This window comes from Pseudopipra pipra, chromosome 5, assembly GCF_036250125.1.
Source record: "Pseudopipra pipra isolate bDixPip1 chromosome 5, bDixPip1.hap1, whole genome shotgun sequence".
Classification (NCBI taxonomy): domain Eukaryota; kingdom Metazoa; phylum Chordata; class Aves; order Passeriformes; family Pipridae; genus Pseudopipra; species Pseudopipra pipra.
In genome coordinates, this window is record NC_087553.1 from 75,333,227 (window position 1) to 75,358,760 (window position 25,534).

At 61.9% G+C, this 25,534-nt stretch overlaps 1 protein-coding gene across 7 annotated transcripts in view; it reads left to right on the forward strand.

The window, feature by feature from the left end:
* The window catches only part of SBF1 (SET binding factor 1), a 63,520-nt gene continuing 37,986 nt past the window's right edge, over positions 1-25,534 (forward strand). For all 7 annotated transcript variants that reach the window (XM_064656797.1, XM_064656799.1, XM_064656800.1 and 4 more), the window contains exon 1: positions 1-151. In XM_064656797.1, coding sequence (XP_064512867.1) covers positions 97-151 — 55 coding nt within the window. In that variant the 5' untranslated portion in view covers positions 1-96. The remainder of the gene's footprint in view (positions 152-25,534) is intronic.

A 25,534-nucleotide genomic window follows, 5' to 3' on the forward strand; every position in this document is an offset into this window, starting at 1 on the left:
GGCGGCGGCGGGCGGTGGGCGCGGGCGGGCGGCGGCGCCCTGAGGAGCCGAGCGGGGCCCAGCGCGGGCCCGGGGCCGGCCCGGGGCGCGCCCGCCATGGCCCGCCTGGCCGACTACTTCGTGCTCGTGGGATACGATCCCGGCAAGCGCGGTGAGCGGCGCGGGGACGCGGCGGCGGCGGCGGGGGGGCCGGGCCCGCGCGGGGCCGCCTGGGACGGCGGTGCCGGGTCGGGGGTGCGGGGCCGGGCCGAGGCTGCGCGGTCGGGGGTGCGGGGAGAGCCCGGGCCGGGTCTGCGGGACCGGCCCAGGAGTGCGGGGTCTGGTCGGAGGTGCGGGGTCTGCCCGGCCCGGGAGCGCGGGGGTCGGGCCGGGCGCCCGGGGCCGTCCTGGGGGTGCGGGGTCTGCCCAGCCCGGGGGTGCGGGGCCGGCCCGGGGCTCTGGGGCCGGGGCCGGGCCGGGCAGCGCTCAGCCCCCGCCCCCGGCCCGGCCCCGAGCCCCCCGTGCAGCCCCTCTCCGCGGAGCCCCGCGGAGCTCCCCGAGCCCGGTTGGCGGGTTCTCGGTGTCGGTGTTTTCAGAGGCTGCTCCCCCCGCCCTCCCCCGCTGTCGCCGAGCTGTCACCGCTCCGGAAACATCGGCTGGGCCTGGGGGCGGAGGGCGGGCACTGCTGCCCCCCGGGGGGGCTCCCGGGCATCCACAGCCCCTCGGACAGGGTGTTGTGCTCCCAGCCCCGCTCCTCTCGGGTATCCACATCCCCCCGGGATGGAGCGTCCTGCTCCCAGCCCTGTTCCCCTGGGATCCACAGCCCCCCCAGGCAGGTCCCCGTGCCCAGCCCGGTGCCCCAGCGGCTCTTGACCCCCAGGCGTGTCGGACACCTCGTCCCTGTGTCCTCTCCCCCTTCCCTTCTCTCCCTCAGCCGCTGTCACTGGTGGGGTTGGTCGCGGGGTGTCCCTGGTTTGGGACCTGGGGACCTCTTTCCCTTGTATTTCCTTGTGCCATCCTGCCCCCCACAGCTTTTGGTTAAAATGAGCTTTGGGGGTGTCCTAAAGGAGGTGAAGTGACCCCAGACCAGGATTTGTTGCAGAACTGCCCCCTGAGCATCCCTTCCCACCCGGCACATTCCCAGGCGGAGCAGCCGTGGGCTGGGGCTGTTCCAGGCCTGGCCTTGGAGCTGGGGAGGGAATCCTTGCTCTGCCCGGGGTTTGGGTGTCGTGGGCTGCTGGGGAGGCTGGGGCTCGGGTCACAGCCCGGGGCTTGCAGTGCTCCATGGGGAGCTCCCGGGGTTCCCTCTGGAGAGCAGGAGCCGTGGGGAGCACGGCGGGTGTCGGGAATGCTGGAGACCTGGAGGGCTGGATCAGAGCTGGGGGTTCTCTGAGGGGTTTCTGATCATGTGGTGGCTTATTATTATTATTATTATTATTATTATTATTATTACTATTATTATTATTATTATTATTAATGTTTCCCCTCAGTGTCCCAACGTCCCTTGGCATCGGGATGGGCAGGAGCTGCTCTCCCTGGCACCCTGGGCTGGGACCATCCCTGTGGTGGGAGGGCTGTGGGGGGTGGCTCTTCCACCTGGGAGTGGATTCCATGTCCTTTCAGAAGTGAGTGTGGGGCTGGGGCCGTGCTGGGCACTTGTACCCCCTTTGCTTTGCTTCCAAGTGCTTCCTCCGAGTGTTTCCTCCTGCCCCTTCCTCCTCATCTCCCTCAGCTGTGGTTTGGAGGGGTTGGTGTCTGTGGGGTGGAGGGACCTGGCGTTCCTTGGACCCGGAGTTCCTTTGCCTTGGAGTTCCTTCAGCCTGGTTTTCCTTGTCTTGATCCCCAAACCCTGCCTTTCTGAGGGAACAATGAACACCCCACGTGTGCCTGGGGTCGCTGGGGACTTCTCTGGGGGAGAGGGATGGATGGTGCTGTGAGGTGAAGTGGTGGCTGCAGTGGGCCAAAAGAAAGAGAGGAGGTTTAGGCTGGGTTTTGGGAGGGAATTCCTGGCTGGGAGGGTGGGCAGGCCCTGGCCCAGGCTGCCCAGAGAAGCTGTGGCTGCCCCTGGATCCCTGGAAGTGTCCAAGGCCAGGCTGGACGGGGCTTGGAGCAACCTGGGCTGGTGGAAGGTGTCCCTGCCCATGGCAGGGGTGGGGCTGGATGGGCTTTAAGGTCCCTTCCCACCCAACCCATTCCATGATTCCAGACAGTGGGAAGGGAAGAGTTCACACTTAGTGAATCGTGTTCCTCTTTATTTTGGGTTATTTCCTCTTTATTGACTTTATTTTGGGCTTAACTCCCCTCTGCAGGGAGGGGATGGATCCAGGACATCATGGGGAGGGGATGGGGCCAGGATGCCATGGGAAGGGAGGGAACAGGTCCAGAACACCAGCCCAAGGCTCCTCACTGCTGGGATGGCACTCACCTCTCCGGGCTGAGGCTCCAGGAGTCACATCCCCCTCTGTCCCAGGCAGTGACAGCCGAAGCAAACCCCTTCCCCTCCCAGCTGGGAGGTGTCCAAGCTCTCCTGTGTCCCCAGGGATGTGCCAAGCCCCAGGGCCTGTCCCCAGGGATGTGCCAAGCCCCAGGGCCTGTCCCCAGGGATGCAGAGATGGACCCAGGCTGCTCCTGTGGGTTTTGGGCCCGCTCTGGCAGCTCTCCCTGAGCACTGCCTTGTTTTCCTGCTCCCCCTCCCAGCTGAGATAACGTGGGAGGAAGGGCAGCCGCTCATCTGCCGGTGACTAATTGCTGTACAGGTTGGGTTGGTCCTGCAGGGCCGTGGGCTGGGCACGGTGCTGTGCCAGGATGGGCAGGATGGTGTGCCAGGATGGGGCAGGATGGGGCAGGATGGTGTGCCAGGATGGGGCAGGATGATGTGCCAGGATGGGGCAGGCTGGTGTGCCAGGATGGGGCAGGATGATGTGCCAGGATGGGGCAAGGGGCTGCACCAGGATGGGCATCTCCCCACCACCTGTAAGCAAAACCAGGCTGAGGAACTGGGGGAAATGGGGGCCTGAGCTGCACAGGGGCTGGAGGGGCCCCTGGGTGCTGAGCCCAGGGGTTGTGTGCCAGTGGGGTTCGTGGTTGGGCAGGGCCACCTTTGCAGTGGGGGCTGTGAAAGGGGAAGGTCTGGTGGGTGGTGGGACCTGAGGTGGCTCTGCAGCATCTCCAGAGGTGGAATCCCAGGATGGTTTGGGTGGGCAGGGACCTTAAAGCCCATCCAGTCCTGCCCCCTGCCATGGGCAGGGACACCTTCCACCAGCCCAGGTTGCTCCAGCCCCATCCAACCTGCCCTTGGACACTTCCAGGGATCCAGGGGCAGCCACAGCTTCTCTGGGCAACCTGTGCCAGGGCCTGCCCACCCTCCCAGCCAGCAATTCCTTCCCAATATCCCATCTCTCCCTGCCCTCTGGCACTGGGAAGCCATTCCCTGTGTCCTGTCCCTCCCTCCCTTGTCCCCAGTCCCTCTCCAGCTCTCCTGGAGCCCCGTTATGCACTGGAGCCCTGTCTCCTCTCCCAGCCTGTCCCCATGGGATGTTCTCGTGGCTCAGCACACTTTGTGGGATCAAAACCGAAAGTAGAGCTGGGCTGGGACAGGACAGGGGGGGTGTTCAGCACAGCCAGGGGGTCAGGGGGGCACTGGGTGCTGCTGGGGGACCTTGGCATGTCCAGGGGGCTTCCTGAGGTGGAGCTTTGCCTTCCTGGAGGGGCCCAGCCCCCGTGAGCGGGGCTGTGGTGCAGGGCTGTGACCACGTCCTGCTGCTCTGGAGGCAGCAGAGCAGGGCTGTTCAACCCTCTGGAGCTGGGGCTGGGGCTGTGCAGCCGCTCTGCTCCCGGCCTGGCCGGGCTCCTCTGCCTGCATGGGGTGTCTGGAGCCACAGGGGCCTGGGGACATGCCTGGGGCACACCACGGGGACAGCCTGCCTGCCACCAACGTCCCCTGTCCCTCAGCTGTGCCCTACAGCCAGCCCAGGAGGGACAGGGGCTCTGGGGAAAAGTGTGGAGCTAAATGTGTGGAGCTGAACCCTCCCAGCAGTGGGAATGGGATCCTTTCCTGCTGGTGTCTCTTGGACTGTGTGGTGATTGTGCACATTATTCTCTGTAAATGGATGGGTTTAATTCTCTTGGCTCTTCCCGGTGCTGCAGACAGATGACAGCTTTCCAGAGCTGGGATTGTGCTGGCTTTTGCCTTGGGATCTGAGGGAATGACAGCTTTCCAGAGCTGGGATTGTGCTGGCTTTTGTCTCGGGATCCAAGGGAATGGCAGCTTTCCAGAGCTGGGATTGTGCTGGCTTTTGCCTCGGGATCTGAGGGAATGACAGCTTTCCAGAGCTGGGATTGTGCTGGCTTTTGCCTTGGGATCTGAGGGAATGACAGCTTTCCAGAGCTGGGATTGTGCTGGCTTTTGCCTCGGGATCTGAGGGAATGACAGCTTTCCAGAGCTGGGATTGTGCTGGCTTTTGCCTCGGGATCCGAGGGGTTTTCTCTGTGCATCCCCCCTGGCCTGGGAGTCCAGGACAGCTCGATTCCAGATGGTGTTTAACGTGGCTGGAGGCCTTGTTTAGGATAGGGAGCACTGGAGAGGCATGGCCTCTTCCTGGGGGAGTTAGGACTCAAACAAACAAAATCCAGGGATTTCAGATCCATGTGTTTCTGGATGAGCCACTGAGGATCCACTGCTGTGCCCCTGTCCCAGCCCACCCTGGCCCCAGCACTCACCAGCTGCTCCGGAGTCTGACCAACCCTCTGAGGTTCTCCTGGGGGATTTAAGCTGCCAGAAGGCAGGGCTAGATGGGATATTGGGAAGGAATTCCTGGCTGGGAGGGTGGGGAGGCCCTGGCACAGGTTGCCCAGAGAAGCTGTGGCTGCCCCTGGATCCCTGGAAGTGTCCAAGGGCAGGTTGGACGGGGCTTGGAGCAACCTGGGCTGGTGGAAGGTGTCCCTGCCCATGGCAGGGGTGGCACTGGGTGGGCTCTAAGGTCCCCTCCCCACTCCATGACTCTGCAGTTCCTGCTGCTCTCTCTGCTCCATGCCAGGAGAGCCCGGGCAGGTGCTGTGGGGGTGGGTGGTGCTGAGGCTGCTCCCGGGTTTCCCAGAGCCGGGAGGCCACAGTGGTTTCCCATTTCCAAGCCTGGCACCGTGTCTGTGGTGCCCTGCTGGCACAGCTCCCCCACCCCTGGGGCTGGGGCACGGCCCCCTGCCCTCTGTGGGCTCCCTGTCACAGGCAGCTGCTCCGTGAGGGGGCAGGTTTGGGGGCACTGTGAGGAGCGGGGACACGGCCGGGGTGGGAGCAGCTCCTCGGGCTCTCCCTGGATCTGGTTCCCGGGGGGAGAAGCCTGCAGTGGATGCTCTGGGCAGGGCAGGGCAGTGCTCTCAGGGCTCCTCCTGCTGCTGCCCCACCCATGTTTGGGGGGGATTTGCAGCCCCTGGTGCCGCGGGAGCCCCGGGGGGGGGGGAGGTGGCCCTGTCACCCCCGAGCGTGGCCGTGGCTGGTGACTCACGGGTGTGACTCAGCCCAGGCTCCGGTGATGTGGGACCGGCAAAACCCCCCGTGGAAAAGCCACCCGGGGTTGGCAGCAGGGATGGAGCTGTTTGCTGGGTCAATATTTGGAGAGGGAGAGAGTGGATGGGAATGGCTGTGCCACGTGCAGAGCTGCTCCTGCCTGCTGGGAAGGTGAGGAGGTGGCAAGGAAAGGTCCAGAGGAGGCTGTGGAGATGAGTGGAGAGATGGAGCATCTCTCCTATGAGGAATAGCTGGGACAATTGGGATTGTTCAGCCTGGAGAAGGGAAGGCTCCAGGGAGAGCTGAGAGCCCCTGGCAGGGCCTAAAGGGGCTCCAGGAGAGCTGGAGAGGGACTGGGGACAAGGGATAGAGGGACAGGACACAGGGAATGGCTTCCCAGTGCCAGAGGGCAGGGTCAGATGGGATATTGGGAAGGAATTGCTGGCTGGGAGGGTGGGGAGGCCCTGGCCCAGGTTGCCCAGAGAAGCTGTGGCTGCCCCTGGATCCCTGGAAGTGTCCCAGGCCAGGCTGGATGGGGCTTGGAGCAATCTGGGCTGGTGGAAGGTGTCCCTGCCCATGGCAGGGGTGGCACTGGGTGGGCTTTAAGGTCCCTCCCATCCCAAATCATTCCATGATTCCAGGATTCTCTGTGCAGCCACTGGATGCCTATGGAAAGGGTCACCCTGCTCCTACAGCTCCCACAGCATCCAGCTGCTTCCAGCTGTGGCTCCTCCAATCCCAAATGCTCCATTAATACTTGTCTCCTTCTCTTTGAAGCCCTGTCTGGGCAGGGCAGCTCCCTGTGCCCCAGGACAGGTCCCAGGAGCCGGGTGCCAGCTGCTGGCAGGGATTTGGAGCTTCCCTGGGCCAGCCCGGCTCTGATGGACGGGGGTCAGTCCAGCAGGGCCCCTCTGTGCTGGGGCTGAGCCCTCCCAGCTTCACCCAGGGGGAACAGGAGAGGTGGATCATGGAATCACCAGGGGGTTGTGTTGGAAAATGGAGCCCATGGAGTCCAACCATCCCCAGCTCTGCCCAGGCCACCCCTGCCCCATGTCCCCAAGTGCCACATCCACAGGGCTTGGAAATCCCTCCAGGGCTGGGGACTCCCCCCTGCCCTGGGCAGCTGTGCCAGGGCTGGACAGCTCTTTGGACTGGATATTGGGAAGGTTTCTCCCCCTTTGGAGGGAACATTCCCGTGTCTGGCTGGATCTCCTTGCCTGGGATTCCTGCTGCTGTGTCCGTGGCCGGTGTTCCTGGTGTGTCACACCCGTGTCACTGCTTTGGGAAGGTGGGCGAGGAGGAAGCACTGACCTAAACCAGGTGTTGCAACCAGATTCTTGACCCTTTTGTAATATTTTATTTGCTGCCAGTGAGAATTCAGCCGGTTTCTTTGTGGTCTCTCACCCCCCAGCTCGTGTTTGTCCCCGAATCCGAAGCCTTTCCGTGCAGCAGGTCCCGTTTTCCCGTTCCCAGCGCTGGGCTGGAGCGGCAGCTGCGGTTTTGTGGATGCTAAAAACACAAACAAACCTCACCTGGCCTGAGGTAAAAACGTGCCCTGGAGCTTCCTGGGCTGCAGGAGGAGGAGTTAACCCCAAACCCCCCTGGGTGTGGTTCCCTGGGACACCCGGGGGATCAGGGGATGATCCGGGGGATTGGAGGGATGAGCTGGGGGGGCTTTTCTTCCCCCTCTCCCCGGGATCTGGTGTCTGCTCCTCTCTGTGGCTCCGACCTTCCTGACCACTAAGTACTCCTGTTGTGGCAGAGCAGAGCTCTGGGAGCCTGCAGGCCTCAGGGCAGGGAATTCCTGCTCCTAGGAATGTGCCTTTCCCATATCCAGAGCGTGGTTGTCCTTTCCAGGTTGGCAGCTGGTCCCAGGGGAGGCCTGGTGGGTTTGGGGACTGGTGGGACCCCCTGAGAGAATTTGGTGACTGGTGGGACCCCCTGAGAGAATTTTAGGACCCTCTGAGAGGGTTGGGGGACAGGTGAGACCCCTTGAGAGAATTTGGTGACTGGTGAGACCCTCTGAGAGGATTTGGGGACTGGTGGGACTCCCTGAGAGGATTTGGTGACTGGTGGGACCCTCTTAGAGGGTTTGGGGACTGGTGAGACCCTCTGAGAGGATTTGGGGACCCTCTGAGAGGGTTGGGGGACAGGTGGGACCCCCTGAGAGAATTTGGTGACTGGTGAGACCCTCTGAGAGGGTTGGGGGACAGGTGGGACCCCCTGAGAGAATTTGGTGACTGGTGGGACCCCCTGAGAGGATTTCGGGACCCTCTGAGAGGGTTGGGGGACAGGTGGGACCCCCTGAGAGGATTTGGTGACTGGTGGGACCCTCTTAGAGGGTTTGGGGACTGGTGGGACCTCCTGAGAGGATTTGGGGACCCTCTGAGAGGGTTGGGGGCCTGGTTTTTGGGAGCAGGCAGTGGATGGAGGTCGGGGCCTGTGGAAAGCAGCAGCGAGGGCCCTCCCTCTCCCCTCCTCCCGCAGCAATTCCAGTGTTTTTTGTTGCTGGAGCGGCTGGGAGTGCCACGTGTCCCTCTGCCGGGAGCAGCCGCACGTTTGGCAGCTCCCGCTGCCTCGTCACCGGGCTCTGAGCGTCTTGCACGTTATTTTTGTGTCTCTGGGCGCTGTCGGATGGAGATGATGCAGCAGGGGGGTTTCTGGGGAGGAAGAGCAGAGTGTGGCTGCCTGTCTGCAGCAGAGGTGTTTCTGTGGGTAGCTGGAGGAAGTGGAGCAAAGCAGCTTCTCCGGGTGCTGTGCAGCGTCTTCCTCCCAGCCTGAGCTCTGAGCTGTGCTGATGGCCCAGATAAGGCTCTTCTCAGTCTGACACAGGCACACCCTGCCCGGGCAGGGGCTGGGGGCAGGACTGGGGCTGGGCCCAAATCACCCTGCCCGGGCTCACCCAGCTCCTGAGCCCAGGGATCCCAGCCTGGGGGGCTCCGGGGGCTCGGCTCTGCAGCCAGAGGGGAGCAACAACAGCCTCCTGAGAGCCTCCCTCGAGTGCAGGGAAGGGAAGGGGCTGGAGCAGCAGGAGGGGCTGAGGGAGCTGGGGGGGCTCATCCTGGAGCAAAGGGGGCTCAGGGGGGACCTTCTGGCTCTGCAAGTCCCTGCCAGGAGGGGGGAGCCGGGGGGGGGTCGAGCTCTGCTGCCAGGGAACAAGGGACAGGCCAAGGGGAAACGGCCTCAGGCTGGGCCAGGGGAGGTTCCTGGGAAAACTCCTTCCTGGAAAGGGCTGTCCAGCCCTGGCACAGCTGCCCAGGGCAGTGGTAGTGTCCTCATCCCTGGAAGGATTTCCAGGCTGTGTGGATGTGACAAGGTGGGGACGTGGGGCAGTGGTGGCCTTGGCAGTGCTGGGGAACTTGGATTTGATGGGCTCAGAGGCCTTTTCCATCCCAAACAATTCCGTGATTCCAAGTCAGCCCCACTCCAAAACTGTGATTTTGTTGCTCTTTTCGGGTGGGAAAAGCCTCTGCCCTCCCTTTAGGCCCCTTGCCCTAATCTTTGGGGTTTTGGTGTAAACACCTGTTGTCACACATCCAGTGTTTGGGAACCCAGACATGCACCTGTTCAGTGAGACCTGGAAAACCCTGCAGTGAATTCCAGGCAGGATAGGAAGTGCCAGGTGTGTGGTTCTCTCCTGTCAGGTTTTCAGCTGTGTCCTTCACTGGGGTGAAGTTGGGAATGCAGCTCTCCCAGGGGAGGGAAGGAGCCTGAACCCCGGCAGGCGATGCTGCTCCGGCCACCCCAATCCCAACCATCCCTCTGGCATGGCCCGGGCACTCCAGGGGCTGTGGGGGCCCAGGGGTGGGGCACAGCTGTGGGAACACTGTCCTGCCCTCCCTGGAACACAGCAGCTCTGTTTGGATGAAGCCAAGGACAATTGTTCACTTGAGCCTCTCCCACCGGAGCCGCTCCGGCTCTGGCCGTGTCACGGGCTGGATTTAGGAATGGGCACAGCTGTGGCTCTCGGGGCTTCACACATCGTCCAGCACGGATGGGATGAGCCCTTGGGAGCCAGCAGGGCGCTGGGAAGCTGCTGGGCTGGCACAGCACAGCCTCCTGTGCAGAGGCAGGTGATCAGAAAGGAGAGGGATAAGCTCCTGCACGGGATAAGGGCGAGCTCGGCTCCCGGTCAGGAAGGGGATCAGACGGTGTGTGGGACCAGGGATGGACTCCTTCCTCAAGGGAGGAGTGAGATCCCAGCTGATCCCTGCAGGAATTACCTGCAGGAGCTGAAATGTCCTGCCTGGTGATGTGTCAGGGATTGCCAGGGATGAGAATCCCCACAGTGATGTTGGGAAGGCTGAGGAAGGAGGTCTGTACAATTCCTGCTCTCTCCAAGGCCCTGACAGGAGGATGGAGCCAGGGGGTCCTGCCTGGTGGAGCAGAGGGGGACAGTGGCCCTGCAGACAATCCTGGGGTGTCCCAAAGCTGTCCCCTGCCTCTCCTAATCTGGCTTCTCCCTTCCCAGCAGAGTGGGACTCTCCTTGGGGGATTTCTCAATTAAACTTATTAAACTTCGTGTTCCTCCCTCTCTGGCTTCGGCCTCTTCGGGTTCCCCTCGGTTCTTCTGACTCAGATCCATGTTTTCACTTCATATTTTCTTTCCCTCCCTATTTGGGCAGGTTTTGGCCACGTTTGGAGGCTGCTTTGCTCGTGTCACACATGATCTGCATCCACGCAGTTTCCCCCTCTCCGTGCCATCCCTGTTTTCCTTTTTCCTCCCCAAGTCCTGGCGATGGAGTCGCTTCCCCGTCCCCTTCAGCAGAGGGGGGGAGTGTTGATTCTTCTGCTTGGTTATTCTTTTGACCCGAATTTTTCTTGACAACTCTCGTGTCACAGAGGGACCTTTCATGAGTGTTACATCCCTTGGGAATTCCTCTCCATCGAGGCCGTTGGGATTCTGCAGGTTTTTTAAATGCTGGTGCACGAGCTCAAGGTGTTTGGGGTTTGTGTCTGCTCAGAAGGAGCTGTTCAGGGAGCAACTCCAAGAGCTGCTTGAGCTCCTTCACTTGTCCCTATCCCTGGGAGTGTCCAAGGCCAGGTTGGACAGGGCTTGTGGAAGGTGTCCCTGCCCATGGCACTGGGTGGGCTTTAAAGCCCCTTCCCACCCAAACCATTCCGTGATTCCCCGATTATGATCTTGGCCTTTTCAGAGGAGTTTTCACCCGAGCAAAAGCGTCTCCTTTTTTCCTACAGGCCCTTCCCAAGCATCTCTGCAGCCCTGGGCGTGTCTCAGCCCTCCCTGTGCACAGGAGGGATCCGGGTGGCGCCGGGCCAAGGAGGGGGAGTGGGATCTGTCATCCCAGCCACCCTGGGCACGCGGGGATGAATCGGCGGCGCCGGGAACGCAGCCGCGGGAGCGCGGTGGGGAGAAGTCATGAGACAGGCCCAGGGGCTGGGATCCTCTGAGTCACCGCTGGGGGAAAGCTGTTCCCGGCTCCCGGGCCGTAGGAAGCGCGGTGGGAAGCTGAGGGAGCAGCTGGGAGCCGAGGGAAGGGAGGAGTGGTGGTGGGCTGGGGGCAGCTCCTCCAGCCTGGATTCTCTGGCTTTCACCATAAAAGGAGCCGTTTTCCTTCACAGCCCGGGGGTTTAGAAGGTGTTTGTGAGCTGTGGAGTGCAAAGGGAGAAGGGAATTCTGAGGAGGGAGGTCTGGAGAGGGCCTGGGGCTCGTTCTCTCTCCGTGGGGTGACGGGGTGGGGCCTGCAGGGATGTGGGACTGGGAGATGGGGGGTGATGGGTTGGGTGCTTTGGGGCTGTGGGGTTGGAAGTCCTGCCCAAGGAGGCAGTTTCAGTCTGGGAGGTGAAGGGCTGCCTGTGACCCGCTGGGAGTGCTGGATGCGGCTCCAGGAGGGAAAACATCCTTGTGGAGTTATTGAAACAAACAGAAAACCCCCAACCCCCCCAAAATCAAACCCTCCAAACTGCCCCAGAACAGGGCCAGGGCTTGTCCTGGTGTTGGCAGCCCATGGGAAATGAACACGTCCTCGTTAAAGGGAAATTGAGGAATTTAACCCCAACTGGTCTGTGATTCCCGGGAATGCTGCACATTCCTGGGAAGGCAGCACATCTGCTCTGCTTCCCTGCTCCAGGAGAAGCATGGCACCGTGGGGAGAACGAGGATGGGGACCCCAAAAGCGGTGGGGAAGGATGGATGTGCCAGGACAGAATTGCTGGGGTGGGCAGGGAAGGGAAGGGTGGGAAGCGTGTCCTGCTCCGGAGCCGGAGGGATGAGGAGGCACCTGTGGCTCCCCGGGGCAGCACCTTGGGGGTTGCTGAGGTGTCCCCAACTGCTGTGCCAGGCTCGGGACCCCTTCCCCGTGCCCTTCCAGCTGGGGGGGCAAGGCTGCTGTGGGGTCTGCGGATCTTTGCCAGATGGAGAGACTGCCGGCCTCCGAGTAAATCCCGGGATTTGCCAGGGTTTCCTGGCCGAGACAGAGGGGCTGGAGTGGTGCTGGGATGGGGGAGTGTGGGAGGGGCTGGGGGGGGTCAGCCCTGGTCAGGGACCCCCAGAGAGGGGGGAGAGGGGCTCTGGATTGCTCCTGCCATGGTCACAGCCCCCTCAGGAGAGCAGTTCATGGAATCCTGGAATGGGCTGGGTGGGAAGGGACCTTAAAGTTCATCCAGTGCCACCCCCTGCCATGGGCAGGGGCACCTTCCATGAGCCCAGGTTGCTCCAACCTGGCCTTGGACACTCCCAGGGATCCAGGGGCAGCCACAGCTTCTCTGGGCAACCTGGGCCAGGGCCTGCCCACCCTCCCAGGATGTTGTCACTGAAAACAAGGGTCAGGAGTGGGTGGAGGGGCAGTCGGGGTGTGCTGAGCACTGGGGGCCCTTGTGTGGGCACAGCGAGGAGCTGCCCTGGTGTGGAGCTGCCCTGGGGGGTGTCCCTGCTGTGTCCCTGCTGTGTCCCTGCTGTCCCTCACCTGACTCCAGCAGCTGCACCTGAACCCCCTCGTGCAGGTCATTTGTTTGTCTGGTTGGTTGGTTGTTTTTAATGGAATCACAGAATTGTTTGGAAAAGCCCTCAGAGCCCATCGGGTCCAACCGTCCCCAGCTCTGCCAAGGCCACCCCTGACCCACGTCCCCAAGTGCCACATCCACAGGGCTTTGAAGTCCCTCCAGGGATGGGGAGTCCACCCCTGCCCTGGGCAGCCTCTTCCAAGGCCTCCCAACCCTTTCCAGCCACAAATTCCTCCTCAGCCCCAACCTGACCCTCCCCTGGCCCAGCCTGAGGCCGTTTCCCCTTGGCCTGTCCCTTGTTCCCTGGCAGCAGAGCCCGACCCCCCCCAGCTCCCCCCTCCTGGCAGGGACTTGCAGAGCCAGAAGGTCCCCCCTGAGCCTCCTTTGCTCCAGGATGAGCCCCCCCAGCTCCCTCAGCCCCTCCTGCTGCTCCAGACCCTTCCCAGCCCCCTGGCAGTGTCCAGGGGGATCTGTGTCCAGGGCCTCCAAGGTGTGGAGACATCCCTGCAGCACCAGGTGCGAGTGTTGGGAGCAGAGCTGGGATGTTGGCACACAGGAATTCCTGGGATAACCTGGGATAAGTCCTCCTGAGCCCTTTAGAGCTCGTCTGGGGGCTGGTGGCAGTGTCACCTGTGTCACTGTGAGGGACACAGCGAGCTCATCTCTGAGCTGGTTCCCCCTGGGCTGCACTGCCAGAGGGGACGGGGCTGGAGCCAGGCTGGGAGAGCTGGGGGGGTTCCCTGGAGAAGAGAAGGCTCCAGGGAGAGCTGAGAGCCCCTGGCAGGGCCTAAAGGGGCTCCAGGAGAGCTGGAGAGGGACTGGGGACAAGGGATGGAGGGACAGGACACAGGGAATGGCTTTCCCTGTTCAGCCTTCCCGTTCTCAGCCTCTGAAATCATTTCAATGTGATTATTTTGCATTATTTTGCTTGGCTCTGCCGCTCCATCCCAGCCCAGGAGGGCTTTGGGGTGCATGGAATTTTCCATGTGCTGGGTGGCTGGAAGGAGCCTGGAAAAAGGGGGATGAGTTGGGAGTGTCGTCGTGTACCACCCCAAAAGCAAAATCCTGCCTCCTTGCCCTGGCGTTGGGAAAAAGGAGGATGAGGAAGGGGCTCTGGAGGAGCAGGGGGAGTAGGAAGCTGCTCACAGCTCTTGGATCTCTTCCCAGAAATGCTTGCTGGAAAATATGGACTCTCCTCCCCAGGTCTGGAGAGAGAGACAGGGAGGTGGTGGGTTCATCCCAGCTCCGGCTTTGGTGTGGGATGTGGGGACTGGGGAGGTGATGGGCTCATCCCAGCTCCTGCTCCAGCCTGGGCTGGGTGGGATGTGGGGACTGGGGAGGTGGTGGGCTCATCCCAGCTCCTGCTCCAGCCTGGGCTGGGTGGGATGTGGGGACTGGGGAGGTGGTGGGCTCATCCCAGCTCCTGCTCCAGCCTGGGCTGGGTGGGATGTGGGGAATGGGCAGGCAGTGGACTCCTCCAGTGCTGTTCCACTGCTCCATGTCTCATTTTGGACAGCTTTGGGTCTGATTTGGGGCGTCCCTTTCTGAGCACCCAAACCACCTGGGCACGGGGATTTTGGATCTGGCAGGAGCCAAATCCCTCTGGGGCCCGACTTCACCGGAGCCCCCTTTGGGCCAACCTGTTTCCCTCGAGTGTGTTGGGATAAGCCATGCCTTCCCATCCCGGGGTTCCCAGCAGGACTCCTCGGTGTCTCCAGCGGGGCTGGAAGGCCGGTCCCGTGCAGGCCTGGGATTTGTCTGTGGGATTTATCCCCAGCCCCGTGTGCCCACGCACGTCCCGGCCCTCCAGTGGGATTATCCCGAGCTCTGTCTGTCTCCCTGAGCTCCTCTGGTGCTGATGGGGCTGTTCCTGCCCTGGGGGGGCCCGGGGGGTGCACGAGGGGTCCCTCACGTCCTTCCTGCCTGGGCTCTGTCCGTGCAGCCGGCTCGGTTTAGCTTTGCCTTGATCCAGGGCCAAGTTTGGAATACTCAAGATGTATTTTCCAACTTTCCTGGCCCTTGATGTGGTTTTTTTTTTGGTCTTTTGGGTGTTTTTTCCCGGGGTTGGTCTGTCTGGAACCAGCTGTCCGGGCTGTGTTGTCCAAAATCCCCGGTGGGACGAGGTCACTGCGAGTATCCTCAGTATTCCTGAAAATCCAAGCGGGACAGGAAGCTGGTGCTGGAGAAAACGTTGGAATTTTCTGTGGTTCTCTCAAATTTATCGCTGATTGCCACTCTATTTATGTTTTTAATTGGTTTGTTACTCATCTCTCTGTGACCTTTGGTGGTGGCTGAGTTGGTTTTGCACTCACACGACTCTCCGTGTGTCCGGTTTGGGGTTGTTTGTTTGGCTGCTGAGCGTTGTTGGGGTTGTTTGTTTGGCTGCTGAGCGTTGTTGGGGTTGTTTGTTTGGCTGCTGAGCATTGTTGGGGTTGTTTGTTTGGCTGCTGAGCGTTGTTGGGGTTGTTTGTTTGGCTGCTGAGCGTTGTCGGGGTTGTTTTTCGTTGGGCTCGGTGAGTCCCGGGCGATGTTTTCCATCCCTGGGGCTGAACGGGGGGTCACTCACTCCGTTGAGGTTTCGGAAAAACCTCAGCCTGCACCAAAGATGGAATTTAGCTGGGTCAGATTCCAGAGGTTTGCTGCCTTTTGGGAGACCGGGGTCTGGCTGTGGTGGAAGTGAAGCTGTTTGGGGGCAGAGGGGTCAGTGTTCTCCTGGGGAAGAGAAGGCTCCAGGGAGAGCTGAGAGCCCCTGGCAGGGCCTAAAGGGGCTCCAGGAGAGCTGCAGAGGGACTGGGGACAAGGGATGGAGGGACAGGACACAGGGAATGGCTTCCCAGTGCCAGAGGGCAGGGATGGATGGGATATTGGGAAGGAATTGCTGGCTGGGAGGGTGGGGAGGCCCTGGCCCAGGTTGCCCAGAGCATCTGTGGCTGCCCCTGGATCCCTGGAAGTGTCCAAGGGCAGGTTGGACGGGGCTTGGAGCAACCTGGGCTGGTGGAAGGTGTCCCTGCCCATGGCAGGGGGTTGGAAAACATGGTCTCTGAAGTCCCTCCCATCCCAAACCATTCCATGATTCCACGATTCTCAGTTTTCCTGGCAGAACAGCAGCAGAGATGAACGTTTGCCTCCTCAAGTCTGAGCAGTTATTCCAGGGCTGGAAGCTCCACGTGTGTGGAGTGTGGAATGTGCCAGGCATCTCAGGGAAGTGCACTCCTGCTCCAGCTGGATTTCCCCTCTACTCCTTTCGGGATGGGGAATTCTCTGCTGTCCCTTCCCCTGAGAGCACAGTGTTCCACCTCCCTGCTCCCGGGGGCTGAGCCCTGGCATGGGCAGCAAATGTCACCCTGGGCTGGGAGTCCCGGGGTTTGTGCCCATCCTCACATGTTCTCCGGAGGCTGGGCCAGCTCTTCCTGCCTTAAGGAATGAAAATGTGATGTTATGGCTGTTCCTGGAGTTCTGGATTGTGTCCCTGGCACAGGGCGCCAGTGGGACACGGGCCCTGCCAGCCATCCTGTGTGGGTGCAGAGCATGGCAGGAGCTCGTGGTGCTGAGCTGGATCCAGGGATTCACGGAATCATGGAATCCCTGAGGTTGGAAAAGCCCTCCCAGCCCATGGATCCACCCTGGGCCCCATCCCCACCTTGTCCCCCAGCCCAGAGCACTGAGTGCCACGGCCAGGCCTTCCTGGGACACCTCCAGGGCTGGGGACTTATCCAGGGATTTCAGTTGAGTTCTTCCTGGAAGCAGGGGATTTTAGGCTTGTGGAAGTTTTCCAGCCTTGACCTCTGCCCTCCAGGATCCACCTGTAGGGAGGTACCAGGTGTGGAGCCACCCTGGGACTGCAGGACCTGCCCCGGCCCCGGCTCTGTTGGTTTTGGGTGGAGGAGGAGGAGGTTTGTGCTCCCTTCCCGTCAGGATCTGAGCAGTGTTTCCTTGTCCTTCCCGGCACACAGAGCCTCTGCCACTGACAGGGGAGCCGGATGTGCCTCGGGTTCAGGGAATCATGGAATGCTTTGGGTGGGAACTTCAACACCATCCAGTGCCACCCTGCCATGGCCAGGGACACCTTCCACCAGCCCAGGGTGCTCCAGCCTGGCCTTGGACACTTCCAGGGATCCAGGGGCAGCCACAGCTTCTCTGGGCAACCTGGGCCAGGGCCTGCCCACCCTCCCAGCCAGGAATTCCTTCCCTATATCCCATCTAAATCTCCTGTCTTTAGCTAAAACCCCTGGGATAGTCCGGGAAGAGGCTCATGCCCTGCTGATCCTCAGGAGCCAGCCCGGGATCACCGCTCCCAGCCCCTGGCACAGCCGGAGCCGAGCGGGGTTGGCAGCTGGGACTGAGCTTGGGATGGGACTGGGAGCAGCTCCAGGTGCCTGGAACATCCTGAACTGTCAGGGACCCCCAAGGACCATCCAGTCCAACCCCCAGCCCTGCCCAGGATACCCCAGCAATCCCCCCTGTGCCTGAGCTCTGGCAGCCTTGGGGCCGTGCCCCTTCCCCGGGGGGAATTCCCTGTTCAGTGCCCACCCCCCTCTGGGGGAAGGGCCCCTCCTCTGGGGCCGGTGCCATTCCCGGTCACCTCCGTGACCTCCTGCAGCCTTCCCAGCTAATCCGTGTGTGGAGGGCGAGGTGGGTTTGGGGGTTTGGCTGTTGGTGGGGTGGGTCAGGAGCTGTAGCAGGAGCTGCCAGGGACACACACGCTAATCCCAGTAATCCCCTGGCTGTGCTCAGGGCTGGTGGCGCTCGGATCCCCATCTCCCTGCTCATTCCCAAGGATTAGAGGTGAGAAGCCATCCCGGGTCACGGGGGCAGGAGTGGGACTGTGGCTGGGCTCCGTCTCCCTGTGCCGTGGGATTTGGGGGCAGCAGGGGTGGGATTTGGGGGCGGCAGGGGTGGGATTTGGGGGCAGCAGGGTCTGCATTCCCGGGCCTGGGCAGGGCACGGCTCCTCTCCAGGCTGTGGGGTCAGGTTGGAGGGACAGCTCCGTGTCCTGGCACTGCTGGTGCTCTGTGGGACAGGAACTGCTGCCCTGGAACCACAATGGCTTCACCTGCTCAGGACTTGCCCTGGCTCGCGGGGAAATGCCGAGGAGGAAGCTGAAGGCTCGAGGGGGAGAATCACTTCCCCATCCTGGGGCAGTCTGTGATCAGTTTGATGGGGTTTCAGTTCCCCTTGGCATCGGCCCCTTCCCCCTCCGGGCTGGGCTGGCTCACCCTGAGAGGTTCCTGCGGGAGCTGCCTCGCTCCTCCTGCCCCCTTCCCACTGCCCCGGGACAGGCACAGCCCTGGGGAGGGGCCTCCCATCCCTGGGAAGGGTCTGGAGCAGCGGAGGGGCTGAGGGAGCTGGAGGGGCTCATCCTGGAGCAAAGGAGGCTCAGGGGGGACCTTCTGGCTCTGCAAGTCCCTGCCAGGAGGGGGGAGCCGGGGGGGGTCGGGCTCTGCTGCCAGGGAACAAGGGCCAGGCCAAGGGGAAACGGCCTCAGGCTGGGCCAGGGGAGGGTCAGGTTGGGGCTGAGGAGGAATTTGTTGCTGGAAAGGGTGGTCAGGCCTTGGCAGGGGCTGCCCAGGGAGGTTTGGAGTCACTGGGCTCAGTGATCTCAGAGGGCTGTTCCTCTGTGTTCACAGAATCATGGGATCATTAAGGTTGGAAAAGCCATTGGGTTCAACCATTGGGTCCAACCATCCCCAGCTCTACCAAGGCCACCACTGACCATGTCCCCAAGTGCCACATCCACAGGGCTCGGAAATCCCTCCAGGGATGGGGACTCCCCCCTGCCCTGGGCAGCCCATGCCAATGCCTGACCACCCTTTCCAGGAGGAATTTTCCTGACCCTCCCCTGGCCCAGCCTGAGGCCGTTTCCTCTTGTCCTGTCCCTTGTTCCCTGGGAGCAGAACCCGACTCCTGCCCCCTTTCTCCCTCCTCCTGTTGGGGAGTTGGAGAATGTTGGGATCATTTCCTCCATTCCAACACTCAACAGGAGTCCCTTGGTAGCTCCAGTGCTGCCGACCCCGCTGAGGCCCCTGTGGAATCTGACCTGATTCCCACTCCTGTATCCCAGATCTGGCAGCTTGCTGTGTTGTCCCTCCCTGCCCAGTTTTCCCCTCTGGATGTGCCACACTCCGGCGGCAGCTCCGGCCCTTCGGCCGCCTCCTGAGTGGGACACTGGGAACAAAAGCTCCTTCTGCGGCTGTGGGAGATGTTGATCCTGGCAGGCTCTGGATGGAAATGATCTCTGTGGGGTCGAGCCAAACTGAGCCAGTGCTTAGATCATTCCTTCTGCCCTGGCAGGATGGAGTGGGGAGGGACTTGGGCACCCGTGTGAGATCCGTGAGGAACAGCCCAGGCTGGGATTTGGATTTTGGGGTTTCCCTCTGTCCTTGGCTGCCCTGCAGGGAACTGCCTGGCACAGACAGGAGAGGGGCTGGCACTGAGCCCTTTTGTCCTGGAATTGAAGCTGGTTCCATTCCCTGTTGTGTCTGGGGCTGGATCTTGCTCCTGCTGTCCCTCTGCATGCGTTTGCCAGTTGGGAACAGCTCTGCCCTGGAGCCAGGCTGGGAGAGCTGGGGGGGTTCCCCTGGAGAAGAGAAGGCTCCAGGGAGAGCTGAGAGCCCCTGGCAGGGCCTAAAGGGGCTCCAGGAGAGCTGGAGAGGGACTGGGGACAAGGCAGGGAGGGACAGGACACAGAGAATGGCTTCCCAGTGCCAGAGGGCAGGGAGAGATGGGATATTGGGAAGGAATTGCTGGCTGGGAGGGTGGCAGGCCCTGGCCCAGGTTGCCCAGAGCAGCTGTGGCTGCCCCTGGATCCCTGGGAGTGTCCAAGGCTAGGTTGGAGCAACCTGGGCTCATGGAAGGTGTCCCTGCCCATGGCAGGGGTGGCACTGGAGGGGCTTTAAGGTCCTTTCCAACCCAAAGCATTCCATAATTCCCACCTATTTTACCCTGCAGTTTCCCTCCCAGGTGGTTGTCAGGACCCACCATCAAACACTCCCTGCTCCCTCCCAGCTCCATCCCATCCCTCCTGGGGCCCTTTTCCCTCTGCTCTGCTCTTGTGCTCTGGGAAATGTGTCGGAAACGAGTTTGAAAGGAGGTGATGCCTAATGGGAAAACGCTCTGGATGACTGGAAAGGAGACCTAAAGGTGCTGATTAAGGAAGAGGCAGTAATTAATGAGGGGGGTGGGTGGCAGTGCCAGCCTGGCATGGCCAGGCATGAACCCTGGGATCCAGAGGGATCCCAGCAGCAAGGGTGGAAGGGAATGGCCAGAGCTGGGGCAGGCTGGGACCCCAGGGCAGGAGGGACTGTGGGAGAGGGATCCCAAGGGATCAGTGGGGTCCTGAGGGATCAGTGGGGTCCTGAGGGATCAGTGGGGTCCCGAGGGATCCGTGGGTTTCCAGGGCAGGAGGGGCTGTGGGAGGGGGATCCTGAGGGATCAGTGGGTTCCAGGGCAGGAGGGGCTGTGGGAGGGGGATCCTGAGGGATCAGTGGGTTCCAGGGCAGGAGGGGCTGTGGGAGGGGGATCCCAAGGGATCAGTGGGTTCCCAGGGCAGGAGGGGCTGTGGGAGGGGGATCCCAAGGGATCAGTGGGTTCCCAGGGCAGGAGGGGCTGTGGAGCAGCCCGGGCTGTTTTTAGGCCGTGGGTAAACGTTGGCAGCCCTGTAATTATGCCCCGGGGTGCCAGTGCAGGGGGGTGATGGCTCCCCTGGGAAGCAACTGGAATTTGGCATCAGGTAAAAATAGAAGAGGTTCCTCCCCAAAACACTTTTAGCAGCTCTGGTCACGTGGAGCTGCGGCCGGACACGGCCATGGAGCTCCGGATGGGCACTGGGATCCTCATCCCGGGGAACTGAGCCACAGCTCCCACCCCGGGCCAGGGTAGGGAGAGAGTCATGGGATGGGTTGGGCAGGAAGGGACCTGAAAGCCCATCCAGTGCCACCCCTGCCATGGGCAGGGACACCTTCCACCAACCCAGGTTGCTCCAACCTGGCCTTGGACACTTCCAGGGATCCAGGGGCAGCCACAGATGCTCTGGGCACCCTGTGCCAGGGCCTCCCCACCCTCCCAGCCAGGAATTCCTTCCCAATATCCCATCTAACCCTGCCCTCTGGCACTGGGAAGCCATTCCCTGTGTCCTGTCCCTCCATCCCTTGTCCAAAGCCCCACTCCACCTGGCAAACAGGATTCTCCAGGGACTTTCACTGAAATGATGGATTTTGAGTTGTGCTTTGTACTGATTTGGGAGTTTCAGTCCCAACCCCACCCAGGCTGTGCAGTCTGAGCTGTTTTCCACGAGGTTTTGGCCATGCTGTGCTTCCAGGAGCGGGGTGGGGGATCTGTGTCCACTCATCCCCTGCCCCGGGGTGTGAGGCCATCACCTCCATGGTGGGCACCAGCCTGAGCAGCAGGGAGGCACCAGGGCAGGGGCAGGTTGGATACTGGGAAAATTCCTTCTGGAGAGGGCTGTCCAGCCCTGGCACAGCTGCCCAGGGCAGGGGGGAGTCCCCATCCCTGGGGGGATTTCAAAGCCCTGTGGATGTGGCACTTGGGGACAGGGGTCAGTGGTGGCCTTGGCAGTGCAGGGGGAGAGTTGGACTCAGTGGCCCCAGAGGGATTTTCCAGCCTAAATGATTCCATGTTTCCACGCAGCTTCCACCTCTCCAGATCCCTCCTGGTCCCTCCTGGTTTGAAGGAACCCCCTTGGACAACCATCCCACCTTCTCCCAGGCACTGTCACCTGGACGCTTTTTATAGAATCCCAGAGGATTTGGGGTCTGAAGGGACCTTTAAAGGTCACCTGGGGTCCCCTAAAGCAGCTCCTGGGCCCTCACTTGTCACAGTTCTCCCGGAGGGCTCCTCCAAGGGGATCTCCAGCTCCAGCCCTGGGCTGGAAGAGCTGTGGGGCCCAGCCCCGTGTGAGGGGTGGTTTGGGGGCCCTGGGGCCGTGTCACCCCAGGGATTTGTGGAAGGTTTCCTGTCCCAGCTGGCTCGGGGTGAGCCGGTGGCAGCTGCGGAGCCTTATCCGTGTGCTGCTGCCAGGCCCCCCCCGGGCCCGCAGCGCTTTCCTGGGACAGCTCTCGGAAACAGGCGGGTTTTTTTTTTGTTTAATTACTTCCTCTTCTGCCTTAATGTTTCTAAAGATAAACACGGCTCTCCCTTGGCACCGGCTCAAGGCACAGCCGGGCTGTGCCAGGGACTCCGCTCCGGACGGGAATGTGCCGTGTGCGCTCTGCAGCCCCGCCGGAGCCGGTGGGAAATCTGGCACCCCCTGCCAGGGCAGGGCTGATTCCACAGGGAGCTGTTCCCTCCTTCACCAAGCGTTCCCAGATCCCGGGATCTTCCCTGGCCCTCTGGGGCGTGTGTTGAGTGTGTGGGCCGGAGCAGCATCCGCTGCATGGGGACATCCGAGTGGATCTTCCCGCAGGATCCGGGGTGGGGGGAGAGCGGAGAACCCCACATTCCACAGGCCCACGGGGGCTTTCCAGCCAGAGGGGTTTGCCAGCATTCCTGATCCCATGAGGCTGCACCTCCGGGTCCTGGCAGGGTACCTGGTGCTGCCCCGGGGGTCCCACACAGCCAGGGGAGATGGGGTCTCTCTGACACTTCTCATCCTTAATTTCAGAGGGATTAGGAAGAGGTCTGAGGAATAATGACAGCTCAGGGACGGGGACCCGGGCCAGGGCTGGTGTGACAGAGCGGTGAGAGCCCTGCAGGGGGATCAGCTCTGCCCTCTCTTTCACCTGCTTCCTTTAACTGCCTGTAAACACCTCGTCACCGTGGGGCTCATCCAGAGCCTCCCGTGGGAGTGCCGGGACTGCCCTGCCGGGAATGACAGCCGGGAATTGCCGTGCTGGGAATGTGCCCTGGTCCCAGCCCCCCGTGCCAGCCGGGCAGTGCCGTCCCCGCCGACTCTGCTCGAGGATGTTGTAACTGGGAGTGAGTGACCCCGGGGTGGCTGTGCCTCCTCTGGGAAGCGTTCCGTGGCTGGAAGGAGTGTTTCCAGCCGGGAGCTGGTTGGGATTGCATTGCATGCAGACAGTGCCTCGTCACCCAGCTCCCGTTCGACCCAAGCTGTTTGTGTCTGATCGTTATCAGCCCTGTTTACAGAGTCAGGCACGTCCTCACCCATCAGCCGGGGCCATCACCAAACACTAAACACGGAATGAGGCCGCCTGTCCTTAATTTGCCCCTTTTTTTAGCTGTGGTCAGGCAGGAGTTGGTGTTCCAGGCGTGACTTGTCTCTTTGCAGAGAGTTTTGCCCCGAGTCCCATCCAAGGCCCCCTGGCAGAGCCGAAGGTGTCGGTGTCACCCTGATCCTGCCCTGCCCACCTGCAGCCACCTGGAGTTCCTGCTGCCTGGGAAAGGGTGTTGTCCTTGTCCCATGGAATTGCACTAGAACCTGGAGTGAGTGGGTTGTTATTCCTTGGGATTATTCACTCACCTGCCGTGCTGTCCCTGTGCCAGGGGGCACAGTGGCCGTGCCCACAGCAGGGACGTGGCCTCAGGGGCAGCCCAAGGGGACAGTGGGATTCCAGTAAGTGCCATCTCAGGAGGAATTTGTTGCTGGAAAGGGTGGTGAGGCCTTGGCAGGGGCTGCCCAGGGAGGTTTGGAGTGCCCAGCCCTGGAGGTGTCCCAGGAAGGCCTGGCCGTGGCACTCAGTGCTCTGGGCTGGGGGACAAGGTGGGGATGGGGCCCAGGGTGGATCCATGGACTGGGAGGGCTTTTCCAGCCTCAGGGATTCTGGGATTCATGGACACATGGCAGCAAAGTCCCTCCTCACTGGTGGGTGGCACAGGGAGCTGCCAGCACCCACCGTTGGTGCTGGTGGGGTCTGGGCTGTCCCCCCCGTGCTGGGGGGACACTGCTCGTGGCCAGGTGTGGGGACAAGGACTGTCCCCTCTCACCCTGGGCTGGGTGGGCTTTCCCCAGAGGCAGCCGTGGGGCCGTGGCGTGGCCGGAGCAGTGGGACAGCCCCGGCCCTCACACAGGCCTTTTGTTCCCCTCCATAGCAAAGCCATTCTTGGTGCTCCTCTGGGGACGACGTGAGGAGGGAACAGTGCCTACATTGTCCCGGGCACACACTCGCAGTGTTGTTCTGGGCCGGCCCTGCTGGGGCTGGGGGGGCTCTGGGGTGGGGATGGCTCTGTCCCTGCCTCGGCCTTATTCCTGTCCTCTTAATCCCCCAGAGCTTCTCCTGCTCTCCGTGAGGAGGAGCTGGACCATCCCAGCTCTGCCCTCCCTCCGGTGTTGGCTCCCGGGGAACAGGAGGGCTGAGCGGTGCTCCGGGACACCTCTGAGGATCATGGAATGCTTTGGGTGGGAAGGTGCCTTAAAGCCCCCTCAGTCCCACCCCCTGCCATGGGCAGGGACACCTTCCACTGGCCCAGGTTGCTCCAAGCCCTGTCCAACCTTTGGCACTCGGGATGGGGCTCATCCCACCCCGTGGTTGATGCAATCGCTCCCCCGTCTTGCGGAGCAGTTCCCAGGCCGTGGCGGGGCTGCCTCGGGGTTACGTGGATCTACGTGGATCTACGTGGGTCCTGCCCCGTGCCAGGAGCTCCATTAGTGACCTGCTGGGGCTGGGCCTCGTTGGCCTCTGCTGGAGCAGCTCCAGCTGTTTGGGGTTGTGGCGTCGGCACCGAGCGCTCTTGGCAGGAGCTCCTGGCCCCGGGCAGGCCGTGTGGCCTCGTGCCTGGGGGCTTTGCAAGGAGCCACCTCGGTGACTCCAGGCAGGGCTTTGGAGCACCAAGGGTTTTAGGGGGCTTTAAAACTGCTGAATTTGTCAATGATTTCTGCGCTGAGGCAGCGAGGAGCTCTCAGCTAATGATGATTCAAAGCAGGGATGAGGCTGAGCCCGTCCGGGGGGAGCTGGAAAATCACTGGTGGTGTGAAATGAGCATTTTGGAAATAATTTGATGTGTCTGAAGTAGTTGAATGTTTCTGAAGTGACCCCCCACCCTGTCCTGGCCGAGCTGACCCCTTTGGGGCTGGTGACACAGCTGGGGGGAGGGAAGGGTGAAGCACATCTTGCTCCTGTGGTGAGGACTTAGAACCAAAGGATCATGGAATGCTTTGGATGGGAAGGGACCTTAAAGCCCATCCAGTCCCAGCCCCTGCCAGGGCCAGGGACACCTTCCATTATCCTGGGTTGCTCCAAGCCCTGTCCAACCTGCCCTTGGACACTTCCAGGGATGGGGCAGCCAGTGTTGAGCTGTGTTGGCTGAGCTTTGTGTTCCCCTGGATGATATCATCCCAAATTTCCAAGGTTTGGGCTGTGGGAGTCGTGTCTGAGCCTGCAGAGGCCCCCCTGTTCCTGGGCACTGGCTGGACTGGTGGTCCCATGCTGTGGTGTTGGTCACTGGGAGTGGAGGGTGTCGGGTGGGAGGGGTGGGGCAGGACTCCTTCTGAACAAGGAAAAGCTTTACCTCAAACCCACGTGCAAACCCCTGGCTCTCCATCACCCCTGGCTGTGCAGGGAAGGGCTGGAGAAGCTGCAGCAAGGCCAGTTCCTCGCGGGCCAGGCCCTGTGGTGTCCCTGGAGCAGGACCTGGCTGTGGGACCGGGATGGGCTGGGGCCACGGGGAGTGTTCCAGGGAAGGTGGAGCCTCTCTGTGGGGTCCGGGAACGCTCCAGAGCCCGGAGATGGAGCCCTGGCTCGGTCTGTGCGTGGTGTTGGGGCTGAGCTGCCGTTGTCCCATCATTTGAGGGGCGCTGGGAGCGAGGGAAGCGCCGGGAGCCGCTGGCGTGGCTGTGACCCCCGGCCGTGACCCCCGGCCGTGACCCCCGGCCGTGGCAGGGGCCGTTCCCGCCGTGCCAGCGCTCCCGGCGGGGTCATCCTGCGGCTGAGAGTTTAACTCTGTGCTTATTTAGAACTTCCTGCATTGCAATAACATCCCGTAAACTTCCCGGTGCAGCCGGTGGGGACGGGGACGGGGCGGGGACAGGCTCCCCCAGGTGTCACCCCCGGGCTGCCCGAGCAGGAAGGAAAACAGGGAGCCAAGCAGCTGCGTGGAGGCCGAGGTTCACAGGCACACGTGCTTTCCCAGGAATCTGGGCCGGGAAAGCAGGAGAATGGATGGGGCAGGTCCAGT